Source organism: Theobroma cacao, chromosome 2 (assembly GCF_053813885.1).
Source record: "Theobroma cacao isolate CCN51 chromosome 2, ASM5381388v1, whole genome shotgun sequence".
In the NCBI taxonomy this organism is placed as follows: domain Eukaryota; kingdom Viridiplantae; phylum Streptophyta; class Magnoliopsida; order Malvales; family Malvaceae; genus Theobroma; species Theobroma cacao.
Genome location: NC_142640.1, coordinates 49,306,586 through 49,323,451, shown reverse-complemented (window position 1 = coordinate 49,323,451; position 16,866 = coordinate 49,306,586). Strand labels below are relative to the sequence as shown.

Sequence of the window (16,866 nt, the reverse complement as noted above, 5' to 3'; positions counted from 1 at the left end):
TAGAGATTAAATCTAGTAATTACTAAGGTCAATCATTATCTGGATAGCACGCAACATTATCATAATATTGTTTTTCTATAAGAGAATTATTAAATATAATTGAGGTTTATTTGCATATTATGTTGATTTGATTATGCATCAAAAGAATTATTATATATTAGGATTTGGTGAAATAACTACTAGACCTTATCACAACATGATTATTATATAACTATAAATGGATATTCGAGATAGATGTAGACAAATTATAGTGATGGATTTTGTTAAGGAGTACCCTAAGATCACTATAGGAAGTTGAAAAGACTAGTTTTAGGAGATTATTGAGGGTGATTGTAATTCCTCACACGGATTTCTTTCTTCGAATGTAAATTATTCACATTTATTAATACGCAAATCTCGCCTATCTATTCATGAGATGACGGATATTTGAGTTGAAAAAATCAAAATATACCTAAAAATAGGATCAGTTGAAAATTAAGATATTCAAAACAAAATACATCTCTCTCTTTTTTTATAATGGAAGATTGATGATGGTTTAACCCTGCAAAGCATGTTTCTATCAAATTGGTAATGACCATTTGAGCTCCAATTTGGGATCTCTATCATTTCCCAATGGGCTCATTCTATGATTGGATCATAACCCAGAACAAAGAGGAAGCTTCCCATAGAAACCCAAAAGTTTCAATGGCCTCAATCAGTAGCTGCATGATTCAACAAGAGACCATCAAAGCCCATCACCAAGCTATAATAAGTAACACTATAAAGTGCTCTCTCTCTCTCTCTCTGTGTGTTCAAGCAGACACAATCAAAGGATAAGAGAATATAATAAGCAACAAACAGAAGGGACATGGTGTGCTGGAATAAAGATAATAAAAATTCTACCACTCTGTCAAAATTCAGAGAGAGATAAAGGAAGCACAAGATGCACAAGACAATGAGGTCGGGGGGGTTTGTTTTGTTTAATGGTAGTTGACAATGCAACCACCTTGGAGCCACATTTTCTTCTTGAATAACAAAAAAAGTTGCACTGCACCATCAGGCTTTGATTCCTCATAATTCCAAAAAAATTCATTATCTCCTAAACAAGTCTTCAAACTCAAGAGTAAGTCCAACCACTCCATATATTCCAAGGGGACTTTCTCAATAGCTCAACAAAAGGAACATTTCCATTGCAACAAAGTGAAGTAAGCTGCCTACTTTACAGGCTTAGGGTTGACCAAAAATTCTTGAAGATTTATTCTATGGGAGAAGAACAATGTGATAAACAAGGTCATTTGAGCAAAATGTGAAATGTGGGTGGAGAACCTTTTTCTCCCCCTCCTTTCCTCTGTTGTAAAGAAAGAAGAGCAGTAAAGAGTATGTTTCAAAGAGAGTTGGGAACAAACAAAAGCACTTTTAACTGTTCATCTTGGATTGTCTTACAGGTATAAATATGGGTGTGTGGAGCAATTGAATGTGAGTGTACAGTTCTTGGGCATGTAAAATTTTGAGAGGAAACTTCTCTTCCACTCCAGGAGAATGACACTTTATTTTTAATGTTTCCCCATAAAGCAGGTGGTCCTTGATTCTTTTAAAGCTACACTGCAACAGTGAGATTGGGTTATATCAAGGACAAACTATGATTGCCAATATCAAAAGATTTAAAGTGAAAAGTTTTTATCATGTAAGTTCAAAAACAGAAGCCACTGCTTGCCCTTCGAGTTTGCTTCCCAGAAGAAGCTATTTGACAGATTTGAAGTAAAGCAGAGCTGTACAGCACTTTTTAACATGGAAAATGGTGTACTCTAGATAGACAAAGAATTGAAAATTGTTGTAAGAATGAAGATATAATCCAAGAACATATAGATGAATAAAAAAGAAACAACTTTTAAATGCAAGAGAACCTACCCTTCACAGTTCAAAAGCAGCAGATGGGGAAACATTTACCTTAGCAAAGATCAACTTGAATCTGAGGCCAAGGGAAAACAGAAAATAGAAAATAAATTTACTTGTCTATACACTCTTAAAAAATCTCTTGCATCATGATGAACCAATGCCCAAAAATTTTCCCTCATTTAGCAAGAATCATGCTTGTGGTGCTTCCAATCTACCATGGCATGAACCCAGCATTCCCCATTGCATCTTCCTCAACAGGAGCAGGAAGGTTGAGATCAATTAGACCTGGCATCTCTGCTGTGTCTTGCTTGATCACAACTGTTCTGTCCTCAGAACCTCCAACAAAATGGGACCTCTTGTGACCTCCTAAAGCTTGGCCTGACTTGAAAACCCTGAAGCAGAATGGGCACTCATGTCCTTTGTTTTTCTTCGATCCCAATCTTTTCTCAGCATTGCCCGAGGAACCACGAGGAGTACTTAGGCTTTTGTTATGATGGGAGGACTTGGTAACTTTGCTATCAGTCATTGGAACTGGAAAAGAATCATTTGCTAAGCTATCTTCACCGCTCTCATGTATCGACTCACTGCAGTCATTGACCTTGGTGTGGCTTGCTCTGTGTCCTCCAAGAGCCCTGTGGGAATCGAAGGTCTTGTTACAGGTCAAACACTCATATTTGTTTCCCTTTGGAGAATTGTTGCACAAAAATTCAGGACTGTAATAATCTTTCTTGGCACTTTTTCTTAAATCATACTTAGTCAAAGCTCTATCTGCTTGATTGTCCCCCACTTCACTGACCAAATCCTTTGGAAATTCTGCTTTCATACATTTGAAATTACTCGAACTCTTCCCAATTTTTGCATCAAAGTCTTCAAATCCAGATCCGGACTCCACCTTAAGTTTCTTCAATCCAACATTCCTGAGAAACCCATCGACAGAAACATCTGATTCCACCTTCTTGGGACCGTTCGTAAAATACCCAGAATCAGAATTCTCAGAAGAAGGACCAGACTTAGCAGATTTCAACTTGCAGTCTCTTGGCATTTTCATCTTCAAAAAGTCACCACCATTAGAAACACATTTCGTGTCATTCTTAATAGTAATCTTCAGATCAATAGAGGATGATTTAGCCTCCAAAACGACAGAATTGTTATCTGAAGAGTCGGCAACTGAATTCAATCCTTTCTTACAACCAGCGTCCCTTGACAGCATCATCAAACACATCGCCACCTCTTCTTGTTCTTGCTCTATCTCTGATGCAGATGAAGAACCATTTGCCAAAGAAACTGAATTATTAGAGTAAACGCCAATTGTCTTGTACCTTATTCTTTTGGATCTCCTCCTCCTACTTGGAGCTGATGTTTCAGTATCTGACTGACTATCCATTATCAACTTCTGTTTCTCACTATTACCTGAATGATCCTCAAACTTCTGAAAGACCCTATCTTTCTCTGAGTGACAAGCCATGTGACCACAAAGAGCTTTCAGTGATTGGAAACCCTTACCACATTCTTTACAAACCATCTCTTTGACTACAGAAGAGTTGCCTGAATCAGTAAACCTCTTGGTTTTCTTGGGGTTCTCCCTAAGGACATAACCAGATTGGCCACCAGCTTCAGGCTCAGCAGCTCTCTCGATGTTCCTTGCGTTACTGCTGCAGAGAAGCTTGTTTATGGTGAGTTCAGCTGCTCCTTCCTCTGCTACAGCAGAATTCTCATTATTCATATGAGTCCTTATGTGACCACCTAAGGACTTCCCACACGGAAACCTCTTGTGGCAAAACTTGCAAACAAATTTCTTCTCTTGATTTTGTTCCATCAAAAATCAATGGAAGTCGATCACTGAAAAATAAAAAATACCCAGTAAAGCAAACAGGATCAGTAGCTCATTTCTTACCCCAAATCTTCAAAAATACTGCATTTTTAATGATCTTATTGCTGTGACCAAGAAGACACCTTGAATGGTGAAGAAGCAGAGAAACGAGAATCAAAATCCAGATCAAGAAGCAGAGAAAACAGATCAAAAAAGTTGCTTGCTTTTGTTTCAGTGGAGATGATCAGACGAGAATCAGGAGTTGAGATGTGACAGTTCTTTGTTTTAAGTACAACAAAGAGATCCGACCCACGAAAAGAGACTCTTTAAATCCCATTTTTTTTCACCTCAACACCTTCCAATCTTTGCACAGAGATAAGAAAAGAAAATACTTTAATGGCTTTTGAAATGAAAAAAATCAAGACTTCAAGAAAATGGGTCGCTAATGATGGCGATGAACAGGCGTATAAGAAGAACAATCAAAGCAAAAACCATGACTCTTTCTCTCTCTCTCTCTCTCTCTCTCTCTCTCTCCCCCTTTGTTTTTGTGTTGTAGTTGGAGGAGAATTCCATGCATGGAAGCAAAAGATTAAAAAGGGAAGAAAAGATAGGCAGCACGTGTACTCAAATGAGAACCGTTCGGTGATGGATTGGACGGTCACGATTTCTGGGTATCTTTTCTATTTTTTTTTTATGATCCCAACGACTGAGGAGTACTAGATAAATTGATTACATTGCAACATAACCAAAACTGAACCTGCTGCTGCTGCAACATCCAAACTATGCCTTACTTTGTCTTGCTTGCAAGCTCACACAAGTGAAAGGTCAGAATCTCCAACCGTTATTTGGCTTTCAGCTTCCTCCATTCGCCCCCACTAAAAGGGATCATTGTATATGCAAAAGATGTTACACTGTGGCTGGCCCCCCCTTCCCCCCCCTTCCATTTTTCTTTATTCTCTCTTCTCCATTCTCTCCTCTTCTTTTTTTTTTCTTTTAATTTTCTTCCATTTTTTAAGCACTATTATATGTTGGGTATTCTATGTTTTTGCTACCTTTGACATTATTAAAAATTCCAAAAATTTTGAGGGGGGCATATCTTGGATTGAAAAATTGGCTGTGCATCATAATATTGGAGAGGCATTAGACATTAAATCATGGCCATCACTATTGATTGTCTTCCATTATCTATTATGGCTAACTTAAGCCAAATGCCAAAAGACTGTCATCCATTCAAGAATAGGGATATCTTGCTAGAAAAAGAAAAATTTGATAGTAAAATGATTGCCCCAAGTTATGTACCCCATGAAGAAAATTGATAATCCAAAGTTTGGAGAGTAGTGGGAATGTTGTACTTTGAAACCATACTGTCCTCAGCTGTGCCATATCGCACCAAACTCTTAAAAAAAACAAAAAAAACCCCAATGTAGTCCACTTGAGAATATCAGACTGCAATTTCTCAGCCAGGCCCTAAATATAAAAAATAAATAATAATAATAATAATAATTTACCAGAACATAACCCATCCAAGATCAAGTCAAGGCCATCCCCTTTGTATTGGTCTCAAATGTCATGTCACAATCCATTTTCATCTTTTCTTTATTTAGTACTCTCGACCCCCTCCCCGTGTCTGTCGTGCAATGCAACTTCCTTGACTTGGTTTCTACTTGTTTAAATTTTTCATTAAGACGCTCACCCCCTGGACCAACCATTGATTGCTCTGCCTAAGCTCCGCAACAAGGTGTGGGAGTAATAGCTAAAAGTTTGATCATGGAAGTCTCATTTTAAACCATCCCTTTCGACCCTTTTTAAAGGTGGCGAGAGAAATTAAAGAGAGACAGAGAGAGAGAGAGAGAGAGAGAGAGAGAGAGAGAGGAGAATTTTGCCTTTTTCTTGGCCTTTTTACCAAGTTGTAGATTTCTTTCACATTGGATTATAATAATACTTGGGGTTGGATTCAAGGTGACAGAAGGAGCATTAGGTTCATTTTTTTTCTTTCGGTTTTATTCTTTGGAGTGACTGATATGATCATATTGGGAGATGACAGAAATGGGTCAAAACCGAGTTAGAAATTTTCACAGGTTTTAAAAGTCAAACACCCTCTTTGAAAGCTTGACTTTGGAGATAAGAAAGAGGATTCCACTGATAATGAGGCCAATGGAAAGTGTGGTCAGTTTGGAAGGCATGACTATGAATGTATTGGCTTGGTGCCGCTGATGGATGATTTCAGAAGACTAGGAAATGTCTAAATTCTAATTTTGTTGTTTTCCTAGTAATATCTTTTGACTGACTCAGTTTGACACAACACCACTATCCCCATTTTGCACGCAATGGCAATGCATAGGGTTGAAAACCAAAGCTCACCAGGTTTTTATTGGGCAAGCCTGGGCTTCTGTCTCTGTTTTATGTCCCATGGGGATGGTATAAGTCAGCTGTCACCGAAGCCAGAGCTTGGAGCTTCCTTCTACGATGAACTTATTAAGTCAGCTGCTTTGGGGTTACAGTTTAACCAGTCAGAATAAGGAAAGGTTTAACAAGCTGCAGTGCCTAGTTATAACCAGTTCAATACCCGTTCATGAACACAACCAAGACATGAAGATCACCACAACACAAGAACCATCCTCAACCTTTGTTCTCTTTTATAAAAAATAAAGTATAGAAGAATAAAACAGAACATGAAAGCCTCTCATAAATGTATTGTTTGGTTAATAAATCTATACAAAAGCCAGGTATAAGCTATCAGCAGTATCTGTATACAAGTCAATGCCATTCGATCTGAGTTACTTATCCACAGAAAGATTCAAACAATTTTCAGCCCCAAAATCCAAGAAAAGACTACCTTGGACCCTAAAGAAGAGGTAAGAGTGTTGTACTGCTGTGCAATTTACAAAAGCAGAAAGATCCCATTAAGAGCTCTTTTAACATGCTGCAGCAAAATACATTGGAAAAATGGATTTACAGGGAAAAAAAGTAAAAAAAAGAGGTCAAAAACCAAAATCTTAGCCCTCCCTCAGGGAGTGGTTCAGGACTTTCCGAAGAGACACTATCTGATGCTCATTCAATTCTCGTCTTGTTGTCCCGAGTATCTTGTCCAAAAATCTCTTCAATAATGTTGCATGTGGGCTGGAGATCAATACCTTTTGTTGGAGCAGTAGGATACCTTGTGTCCCAGATTTTCGTATCACAAGAATCAAATAAATACACATGGTGAGCCAGATCACTAGACCCATCTAATCTACCCCGCAAACAATTGTCAGTCTTCACTCCATTAACATGTGAATTGGCCTTTGTGTCAATCACACTAAGAGAGTCAACCATGTTTGGCTGAAACTCAAAAGACATGCATGAGTCATCTTGAACATTGAAATCCTCCCCTATTCCCGAAACCTTGTTTGTTTGTTGAAAACAGGGATCAAACCTGCTCTCATCAAATGACTTGGCAACATGTCCTTCTAACAAATGATTTACACCATAATCCTCTCTTGTCAGAGCACAGCTACCATCTCCAACATCACTTTCATCATCATCATCATCATCATCATCATCATCTTGAAGACACTCCCCTTCACGATTTGCCAGATCTTCCTGATCAGCAAGAGACTCAATAGCTGAGTCTTCATCTTCATCTGAATCTTGAACTTCATAAGCCTGTTGACTTCCATGCCATTCATCATCATCGCTGTCAATGTCCAGCATACTGGATCTATTCTGAACAGCTCGTCTCTGAAGGATGAAGACATTGAAATAATAGCTGACAAGCTCCCTCTTGGATCGTGATGGGAACACCACTGACAGGTCCTTCCAAAACTTCTTACCTAATGATGAAGGATTTGAGTAAACAACCTCACGAAATATCTCTTCATCTTCTTCACTCCATTTATATGCTACATCCTCTCCCATGTCATAAAACCCCAACTTCACAAATTTTTCATGCCCAAGGGATTTTCGTAGTCTTTCCCGTGCCTCCATGACATGCTGTTGCACACATCTCAAAGAGCCCCTATCCAGGCAGCTACAGTCAGTTCTGCCAGCACCAACTTTGCCACTGTTGTTAGCAGACAAATATGACTCAGGCATTGGAATGACACATGTCCCCATCATCATCTCTTCTTTGTCATTATCAGTGCTGTCTGATGCATCACTCTGAGCAAACTCATACTTCTTTACGTGCCTACCCCACGATGGAACATTGGCTTGATGATTTGGTCCAAGCAGAACTTGTCTTCGAGGAGACCGATCCAAAAATAAAGAATAGGCATCCTCAACAGGAGCAAATGTTCTTCGAGGCAAATCAAAGTCAAAATATTCTGGAGAAACAGGTAAAATAGCTGCTGCCCCAGTACCTGTATCTTCCTCACTAGAAGGGCTCGTGACCAAAGACAAGGGAGCACTAGTCTCAAAATCCTTGTCAACGAAATGTGTAACATCATTAAGAGCATCAGTTTCAAATACTTCATCCCATTGGTATTTACGAAATCCATCCTCAACTTCTGCTGTGTCACATAGGAAGATCACCCAATATTAAAACCATGCAGTAGAATATGAATCATTCACATAAAAAAATGCAAAAAAATATATTACCTGAAATATGAGGTTTCTGAGGAGTATTACTACGAGGAAAAGTATCAGCAAACTGAGTCATCTTGTTGCTATAGTCAAACTGTCTCAGATTCTTGAAAGGAAGTTCCTGCAGCTCCTCATCATCAAAAGGACGCTTAAATCCCATTTACAACCTGTGGGACGAGCAATTAATTATGAAGAGAAGGTACTCAACAGCTTAGTAGGTAATGCACAGTGACACATAGTAAAACGTACTATACATGCAATAGCAGACTCCCTCCAAAAAAAAGAGCACCTTAGAGATTAGGCTATACGCCAAAGCGCACTTAACACAAGCAATAAACATGACAGTTAGTCTCAAACTCATTTAGACTAAAAAAGTAGAAATGTAACAGTGCTTGCGAGCACCATTCCATTAAACAACTTGTTCAGTTTAATATAGTGGCTTCAAACAAAAATAGTTTGCTAAGATTAAAAAGTCATTGACAATAAACATCAAAATTAATTATAATGCACATGCATTTCACTATACAGGGAAAAAACTAAAAAGAAAGGTATTATGCCCTTTATAGCTAACTAATTTCATTTTCCATGGTGAGCTAACAAGGTTCATAAATCAACAATTATGATAGATAAAAGCGAGAATTAGTGTATTAACCACTTAAAAATGACAAGAATAATAAATTTAAATTATAGAGAGTCAATTACCTCTAAATTGAGTTGAACTGAAACTTTTAACTACTGAAAAGGAGCTGAAAAAAACCGGGGACAAATTAAAAGCCCTAGAACCCTTAATTGAGATAGGAATAGCACTTAATTAGACACTAAAATTAATTTCACGATAGAGAGAGACGATTACCCTTATTAATTTGACTACTGGGGGAAGCCCTAAATTTATAAAGAAACCCTAACCCTAAATTCCCAATTCGCCAAGGAAACGAAACAATCACGGTGCAAAACTCCTCGAAACAACCACGCCGCAACGTTGATAACCAAAACCCTCAAAAATTTACAGAAACAGACGAACCCTAACGAAGCGAGCGAATCTAAAGCCTAAAAAGAAAACGAATCGAGAACAATCGGACAAAATTGGACCAAATCAAAGAAGGAAATCAACATAAATCGAAGAGAAAACTAAAATCCAGCAGATACCGAGGGACAAAAGGGGCTCGATCGAGGAGATCGAAGAACCCTAACCCTAGAAACGCGATAAATCAACGGCTGGTATAGAAAGAGAGATGGAACGAACGAGAAGAACGAGAATTGACAAGATATTTACGTGATTTACAGATTAGAGGAAGAAATTAGAAGAAAATCAGAGATCGATTTCGATGTTAATTTGGGGATCGAGAAAGGAGAGTGTAAAGAGGCGATAAGGGGAAGAGAGGATACGGTTCGGGGGCCTTTTGTACACGAGGCGGTCCAATTGAGAAACCCGGATTGGGTTAATTTTTATATACCCCAAATATAAGCTAGACCGGTCCGGTTCTCACTGAAATTCCCTAAAGGCCCTTGTAACAATATTACAATTACATTTCCAATAGGCTATAGCTATAGAATCTCTATTGGCATCAATCTTACTTAATATCTACCATGAGAAAGTCCTTCAATTGCTCCTAATTCCAAGCAATGTGGCTTTCATATTTTCGTTCTTTTCAATTTGATCCTTTTATTTTTATGGAGATTAAAATAATTTTTACTATTAAAATTTAAAATTTTTTATAATATAAAAAATAATAATATTATGATACATCTTTAAAAAGGGGAAAAAGACAGATGGAGTAATAATAATTGTTACCAAACTAATTATACCTATTGGGTGGGAAGACAGCTTGAAGCTATAGTTTGGTCATCTTTGTTGACACCACCACCATGCATATGCATTGAGATAAAAGGGAAGAAGGTAGAAGAGTAGGATGACAAGGGATTTCCCCACTATTAACAGGTCACTGAATACAAACTCTTTTAACTTTTTCATGCAAGGATTGATTTATATTTATGTGAAGTTTACTTTGATTGCTAGTATATTAAATAAACTCTTATTATTAATTGAATTATCAATATATCATTTTATATCTTGATAGACATAAAAAATGAAAAATGTCAAATCAATATACTATTTTGTTATTTATTATGACATAATAACATGTCGCATTAATTACTTAGACTCTTGCAATATAGAAAGCAAAGCCTGATGACCAAGGAAAATCTAACATCTCCATGCAACAATCATTGGAAAAAAATTACTTGAGTCTCAGAAAAATTCTAATTCAATAAGCATGTATGATGCATGAGATAACTGGTATAAAAATTCACTGGTAAAGGTTTTATTACATTAAGCCAATAACAAATCAGATATTCCACTGGCTAAAGACAGATGCAGACACTACTGTGTCATGTAACCAAATATAAGCAGAAATAGCAGAATTTTAAAACTAGAAGAAACAAAATGTAATTGGAAAAGAAAAAAAAAATATGATCGGGTTATATGTATCTCAAAAATTGTCAGTTCTAGCCCAACCCGGCACCTTGCTCCACAATATGCTTCTATGCCACAGCTGGCATGTCCTTAAGCCATGGATCCAAGGGCTTGCCAATGGAGTAGACAATGAACCCAATTTCCCTCAGCTTAGCTACATCCGCGATGTTACGACCATCGAAGACGAACGCAGGCTTCCGCATGTTATCATAAATCTTTTGGTAATCAAGGGTCTTAAACTCATCCCACTCTGTCAGAATGCAGATGCCATGAGCATCCTTTGTTGCCGCATAGGCGTCCCAAACAACACTAACTTGCTTGATAGAACTAGGGCTCATTGGCTGAAGATGAAGTGGATGGTCCCAGTCAAACTTCTTCATTGAAAGATCTCTCTGAATCTGCTCTTCGTTGACTTGAGGGTCGTAAATGCTCAGTCTAGCCTTGTCACCCAACAGCCCTTTGCACACATCAATAGCTGGGGTCTCCCTAGTGTCACCAGTGTCCTTCTTGAAAGCAAATCCAAGAATGGCAATCTTCTTCCCTGATACTGTGTTAAACATTGAGGAAACAATCCTGTTCACAAAGCGAGTTTTCTGGTAGTCATTCACCTTAATGACTTGTTTCCAGTAATTTGCTACCTCTGGGAGGCCATTGCACTCACAAATATAGACCAAGTTCAGAATATCCTTTTGGAAACAAGATCCCCCAAAACCCACGCTAGCATTCAAGAACTTGGGTCCTATTCTTGTATCCTTCCCAACAGCATGAGACACTTGGCTCACATCAGCACCAGTGGCCTCACACAAGGCTGACATGGCATTAACAGAAGAGATCCTCTGTGCCAAGAAGGCATTGGCAGCAAGCTTCGACAGCTCAGCAGACCAGAGGTTGGTGCATATGATCCGGTCCACAGGGACCCAGTGGGCATAAACATCCCGCAATGCTTCAATAGCCTTTTGACCTTCTGGGGTCTCCCTGCCTCCTATAAGAACACGGTCAGGTTGGAATAGGTCCTCAATTGCAGTTCCCTCTGCAAGGAATTCAGGGTTGGAGAGAATCTGAAAGTTGATGCCTTTGCTGTTGTGGGTCAAAATTTTCTCTATTGCCTCAGCTGTTTTAACAGGAACAGTTGACTTCTCAACCACAATCTTGTCAGATTTTGATACATCGGCGATCATACGAGCAGCACTCTCCCAGTAGGTCAGATCAGCGGCTTTTCCAGCTCCAAGACCTTGAGTTTTGGTTGGGGTGTTAACTGAAACAAACACTATATTAGCCTCGGAAACATGCTTCTCCACATCAGTGCTAAAGAAAAGGTTCTTTCCTCTGCACTGCTTCACCACATCATCGAGACCTGGCTCGTAGATGGGGAGTGCATCACTGTTCCAGGCATTAATTCTAGACACAGAAATATCCACAACAGCCACTTCAATTTCGGGGCATTTCAGAGCAATGACAGCCATGGTAGGCCCACCGACATACCCAGCTCCAATGCAACAGATCTTCACCATTTTTAATATCCTACAACATAAAAACATGCAATTTAAGAAAACAAAAATCAACCAAAATTCATTCCATTCCAAGGTTTGAAGCATGTACTCACATGATTTGTAAAGAGAACTGCTCCCTAAACGACTAATCGAACATAATAGTCATCAAATAAACATGTCGGCAATACGTCAATTAGCTGGATCTATTTCTCATGTAAACAATATTGAATTCCTTTAATTAAAAAAAGTTGGGTTTTCAAAGCTTGATTCCAAGAAAAAAACAAGCAAAATTATTTGATGAAATAAAGAGGGAGATCAGATCTACAGTTTCCCAACAGAAGAATAGCACATTAAAAGACTACAGATCCAAAATTTAAACGGAACAAACAAACCATGCAGTCATTAACTAATCCTTCGTAACAGGAAACAAGAATTTCACAATCACAATGAGATCCAACCAAAAAGAAGAGAGTAAACAAAAACAGATCCAGCAATTAACGAAAACCCAAGTAACATAAAAACCAAAAAGAGTTGACAAGGAAAAACCAAAACCCATCAAAATGGAAAGAAGTGGAGGATCAAATTACCTTTCTGGGTCTTCAGCTATTAGATCAAAGAAAGAAGAAGGAGATGAAAAAGCAAACAGAGAAAAGATAGAAAATCTGGGTTAAGAAGAAGAAGAAGAAAGGTAGGGGAGGAAAATGGGACAATGGGAAAAGTTCTTCTGGCGAAGAATGAGGGGATCTAAGACCTTTCCACTGTATATATACCCACCTAAATGTCCTTCAAGATCCAACCACTCAGGTTCTTCCAGCGGCCCATATTCCATTTTTTATAACAATTTTCTTACACGTTTTCCTTCCCTTAACCCATCAAAATCGCACACTCAACAACCAGCAATTATACAGAGAATTTTATTGATTAATTATTATTCAAGACCAGTACTAGTATTTGTTAAACCATTTTCATTTTCTTTTTGGGGGTTAAAACCCAATAATTCACACCACGACAAAACCCAGATCCAGTTAAGTGATTAGTAATTATTATATTGCATGTTACATTCGCAAAGTTCAGCTTTGCTCTCACATGGCAATTGCAATGGCAATGGCAATGGCAATGGCAATAATTTAATTACCTTTTGACACTCCCTCGTAAATTTTCCAAGGTTAAGCACAGCATTGTTCTTTAGTTTCTTACCAATTTATGCTAATGTAAAGCCTGCATCAAGTTGTGCTTTCTTTTTATTCTGTTAAAGCCAATTATTATTAATAATACCTTACAAATAATTTTTATTTTCACCGAGATTAGACTGTTAATTTTATTTAAAAAATGATCAAATTATAATTAAAGGATAAAACTAACAATATAATCTTTTGTGTACACAGAAGTTATCTACATTATAATAATCAAAATAATCTAATAGAGTTTACCCTTTTTTTAAAATAGAAAATTTGAATATTATTTCTTAAAATGAAAGTATTATACGAATTTAGATTATCAATAATAAAAAAAAAAAGCAAACCCATAATTTTTGAGAGTTAATTGAACTTTATATCATAAGTAAAATAATAGATTAATCTTTAATCAAAAAGAAACTGAAAAGGAATTTTGTATGAAATAATTATAAAAGGTCCACATGGGTGTAGAGAGTTAGAGTGAGATGGAAGACAAAGGAAAACATATATATATATATATATATATATATATATTAAATGGCAGTTAGAGACTCCAAATGGAAGGAAATGAAGCTGAATTGTTTTATAATGGTTGAGATGGTCCTATATTTATTATTATTAGTATTACTATAAAAATATGCACAAAAATGTTGGAATATTCTTAGTGTTTGGAATTTATTTTAAAGGCCAGACGTGTAAGACACTAAAAGTTGATATTGTTTATATTAAAGAAGAGAATGTGACAGAGAAAATTGCCTAGTTTTAATGTTGTTTCCTATCTTAAGGACTACTTTTCATGCCATTGATGTGATTCGAGGGACCTCCATCTACAAATTTTGTATCATATCGTTTAAAGCCTCAAGGAGATGACCTTATTTTCGTGCACATTTTTTTGTTTTATTCACGTAAATTTATCATATTTATTGTCTATGTAATTTTTACGGACGTTGAAAAAGTCAAAACATACGTGAAAATGAGATCTTCTTAATTCATCGTATACTCAATTGATGATGTCAATAATATATCAGCAACTTAATAATTTTGAAGGGTCAATGGAGAGGTTTGAACTGTAGGTTGGCTGGCCTTGCAATTGATTGGGAACCAACCATTAGGGCAGATGCTCCCTGTTCGAAAGTTGCTGCATCATTTTCGTCCCAAGAAGATTCTAAATTTTGGTTTAAAGTTGTGCATATAATGCCAAAAACGAGCAACTCCATGGTAATTTAGCTTTGAAAGTTGCAGTCAAGAACTTAAGTTACAACTAATTCCAGTGAAAATCTAAACTAAAGTTGGAATAGGATAAGTCTGCAAGGAATGTTTCCCCGGGTTCTAAGAAATACTGCATTGATTCAACCTAGGACATTGCAACTCGTTTTCCAAAACTATGGAACTACATTGATTCAATTTCAACCTGGTGATAATCTAAAAGAAACAAACGAAAAATTTGTTGCATTGTATGGTAGAACTACCAACAACTCATTGATCAAGGGGTGACAACTATCCGCCCAGCAACTTGGCCAAGATCTCCCTGGCCATTGGATGTGATCCTTCTTCCCCTGTAAATGCAAAAGGTAAAGGTTGATCAGAATCAAACTAAAAACTTCAAGCGGAAATCATCTCAATTAAAGAAATCCGTTTAAACAATTGTACAATAAAGTTGCTCAGTTCACTTGCTTTGGAAGCCAAACTGCATGTGCTATAGATGCCTGGATCAGTAGATTTCCATCATGCGTCCAAAGTTAGCAAAGCAGCTTATAGTGCTATGGATCCAAGACTAATTACAACAGCTTACTCAAAGTCCAGGCTAATGATGTGAGAGGCAGGGGATCACATGATTTTTAAATGAACGGATGCATGATCACAACTCACCAACATCACCATTCTCCCAAAAACACAATACAAAGAAATGAAAATACTTTGACAAAAGCAAAAGGTAAAAAGCATACTAGACAAGCTAACTTACCCCTTTGAATCAATGTCAATGATGTTCACATTCTGCAATTGTTGAAGTATGTGGCGGGCAATGGCACCACTACTCTTACAAAAATGGGGTGGGGGACATCCATTCCTCTTTGCTCCCACCATATGCTCTTCGAAAAGCACCAACACCAAGACCATGCCTCAGATATATCTTCCTTGCCATAAATGCTGGAATATCCACATTAAACGCGACGAAAACCATAAGCACAACAGGAGAGAAAAAACAAAACAAAGAGGCAAAATTGATGTTGGTAAAACAAAGGGGATGAGACACAAACCAGCTCTGACATAGTACCAATCAGGGTCATAGGGAGGAAGCTCCTTGAATCTAGCAGTCTTGACAGTATCAGTCCATGGAGGAAGCTCAATCTGCAGAAAAATATTAACACATTACAATTGTTTCCAAGTTTTAAACCATGGGCAACAAGCAAAACAGCAATGCAACAAAACCATCATCAATCAATGTTATTGCATATACAACAAAGTCATAAATATTGGGTATGCTTCCATTTGCAAATTACAGAATTCCCAAAGAAAAGAAACATGTGAGGGGAGCCATCTTCATCAAAGAGGTTAACTTTAATCATAAATAAAACAGTCAATGAGACATTAAAAGGACAAGACAACATGAACATAACATGCCCATTTAATTTGTACATAAATTTCCAAAAGACATGTGAGTCAACAACAAGACAGCAAAGTACTAAAAAGGACCACAAACTTAGAAAAGGACGTTAATGGAACAAAAGACAAAGAAAAAAAAATAAAAAGAAAAACAACCTTGCCGGAACGTTTGAGATGAGCAAGCGAAAGCCTTGACCAATTCGTGAGGCGACACGTCTGTCACTCTTCTGACAGTGGCCATGGCGTTCAGCGTATGGTTTAGGGTTTAAGCTTTGGTTTTCTTTCCATTCTATCTACTTACACAATTCCTTAAGTTGGGCCGCTTTTAGGTTTGGGTTTCCAATAAAATCGGGTCAACTGGTCCTGAAACCCAGCCCGGCCCAATTTCTAGTTTCCCTTTCCTTCTCTCTTTCAGTCCATAAGATTTTTCTTTCTTGGCCCTTTTGGAGGATCCATTATTCAACTATTACTATGAATTTGATCAATTTTTTTATTAATTTTTCGTCAATTTATAAGTTATTTTATTGATAATACCCTTTTATAGCATTCACTACATGTGTTAAAAAATTGAAGAAAACATGAAAAAAAATCTTTTTTAATTTATGTGTAAAAGAGAAGATAGTGATTTTATTTTTTCTAAATAATAACAAAGTTTAAACCAATTGAAAATGATTCAATTATTATATTTAAGTTATAACACGCTCTCTCATGTGTAAGTTAGACATAATCAAATGATTAATAAGTTTACTCGTGAATAAGTTTAAGTTGAAAATAGATTAAAGTATTGTTCGGACCCATTGAACAACTCAAAATAATACAAGGAGAGAAGCGTTTTTCAGAAATTCAAACCGTAAAACTCCGATATCATGTTAACGG

At 37.2% G+C, this 16,866-nt stretch overlaps 3 protein-coding genes and 1 pseudogene across 5 annotated transcripts; all 4 read right to left on the bottom strand.

Moving 5' to 3' along the window:
* Positions 1–1,800: 1,800 nt before the first annotated feature.
* LOC18610284 (C2H2-like zinc finger protein) lies at positions 1,801–4,254 on the bottom strand. Its single transcript, XM_088804063.1, has 2 exons — positions 3,829–4,254; positions 1,801–3,714 (listed from the first exon to the last, which is right to left on the bottom strand). Exon 2 carries the CDS (start codon positions 3,689–3,691, stop codon positions 2,087–2,089), a length of 1,605 nt encoding a protein of 534 aa, XP_088660189.1. The 5' UTR covers positions 3,692–3,714; positions 3,829–4,254; the 3' UTR covers positions 1,801–2,086.
* Positions 4,255–6,414: 2,160 nt separating this feature from the next.
* Positions 6,415–9,655, bottom strand: LOC18610283 (ELM2 domain protein). 2 transcript variants are annotated; one of them, XM_007045851.3, is made up of 4 exons: positions 9,102–9,655; positions 8,951–8,994; positions 8,264–8,415; positions 6,415–8,175 (listed from the first exon to the last, which is right to left on the bottom strand). In XM_007045851.3, exons 3-4 carry the CDS (start codon positions 8,406–8,408, stop codon positions 6,737–6,739), a joined length of 1,584 nt encoding a protein of 527 aa, XP_007045913.3. In that variant the 5' UTR covers positions 8,409–8,415; positions 8,951–8,994; positions 9,102–9,655; the 3' UTR covers positions 6,415–6,736. The 2 variants fall into 2 exon arrangements, with proteins under 2 accessions (XP_007045913.3, XP_017971049.2); XM_018115560.2 differs by having other exon boundaries at positions 6,415–8,172; positions 8,951–9,655.
* An 850-nt stretch (positions 9,656–10,505) lies between these two features.
* On the bottom strand, positions 10,506–12,947 carry UGD1 (UDP-glucose dehydrogenase 1). Its single transcript, XM_007045849.3, has 2 exons — positions 12,799–12,947; positions 10,506–12,242 (listed from the first exon to the last, which is right to left on the bottom strand). The coding sequence occupies exon 2, from the start codon at positions 12,230–12,232 to the stop codon at positions 10,790–10,792; it is 1,443 nt and encodes a 480-aa protein (XP_007045911.1). The 5' UTR covers positions 12,233–12,242; positions 12,799–12,947; the 3' UTR covers positions 10,506–10,789.
* A 1,631-nt stretch (positions 12,948–14,578) lies between these two features.
* On the bottom strand, positions 14,579–16,231 carry LOC18610281 (small ribosomal subunit protein eS19x-like; annotated as a pseudogene). Its single transcript, XR_016024676.1, has 4 exons — positions 16,147–16,231; positions 15,645–15,735; positions 15,350–15,534; positions 14,579–14,942 (listed from the first exon to the last, which is right to left on the bottom strand). The product of XR_016024676.1 is annotated as a small ribosomal subunit protein eS19x-like (transcript).
* Positions 16,232–16,866: the final 635 nt, after the last annotated feature.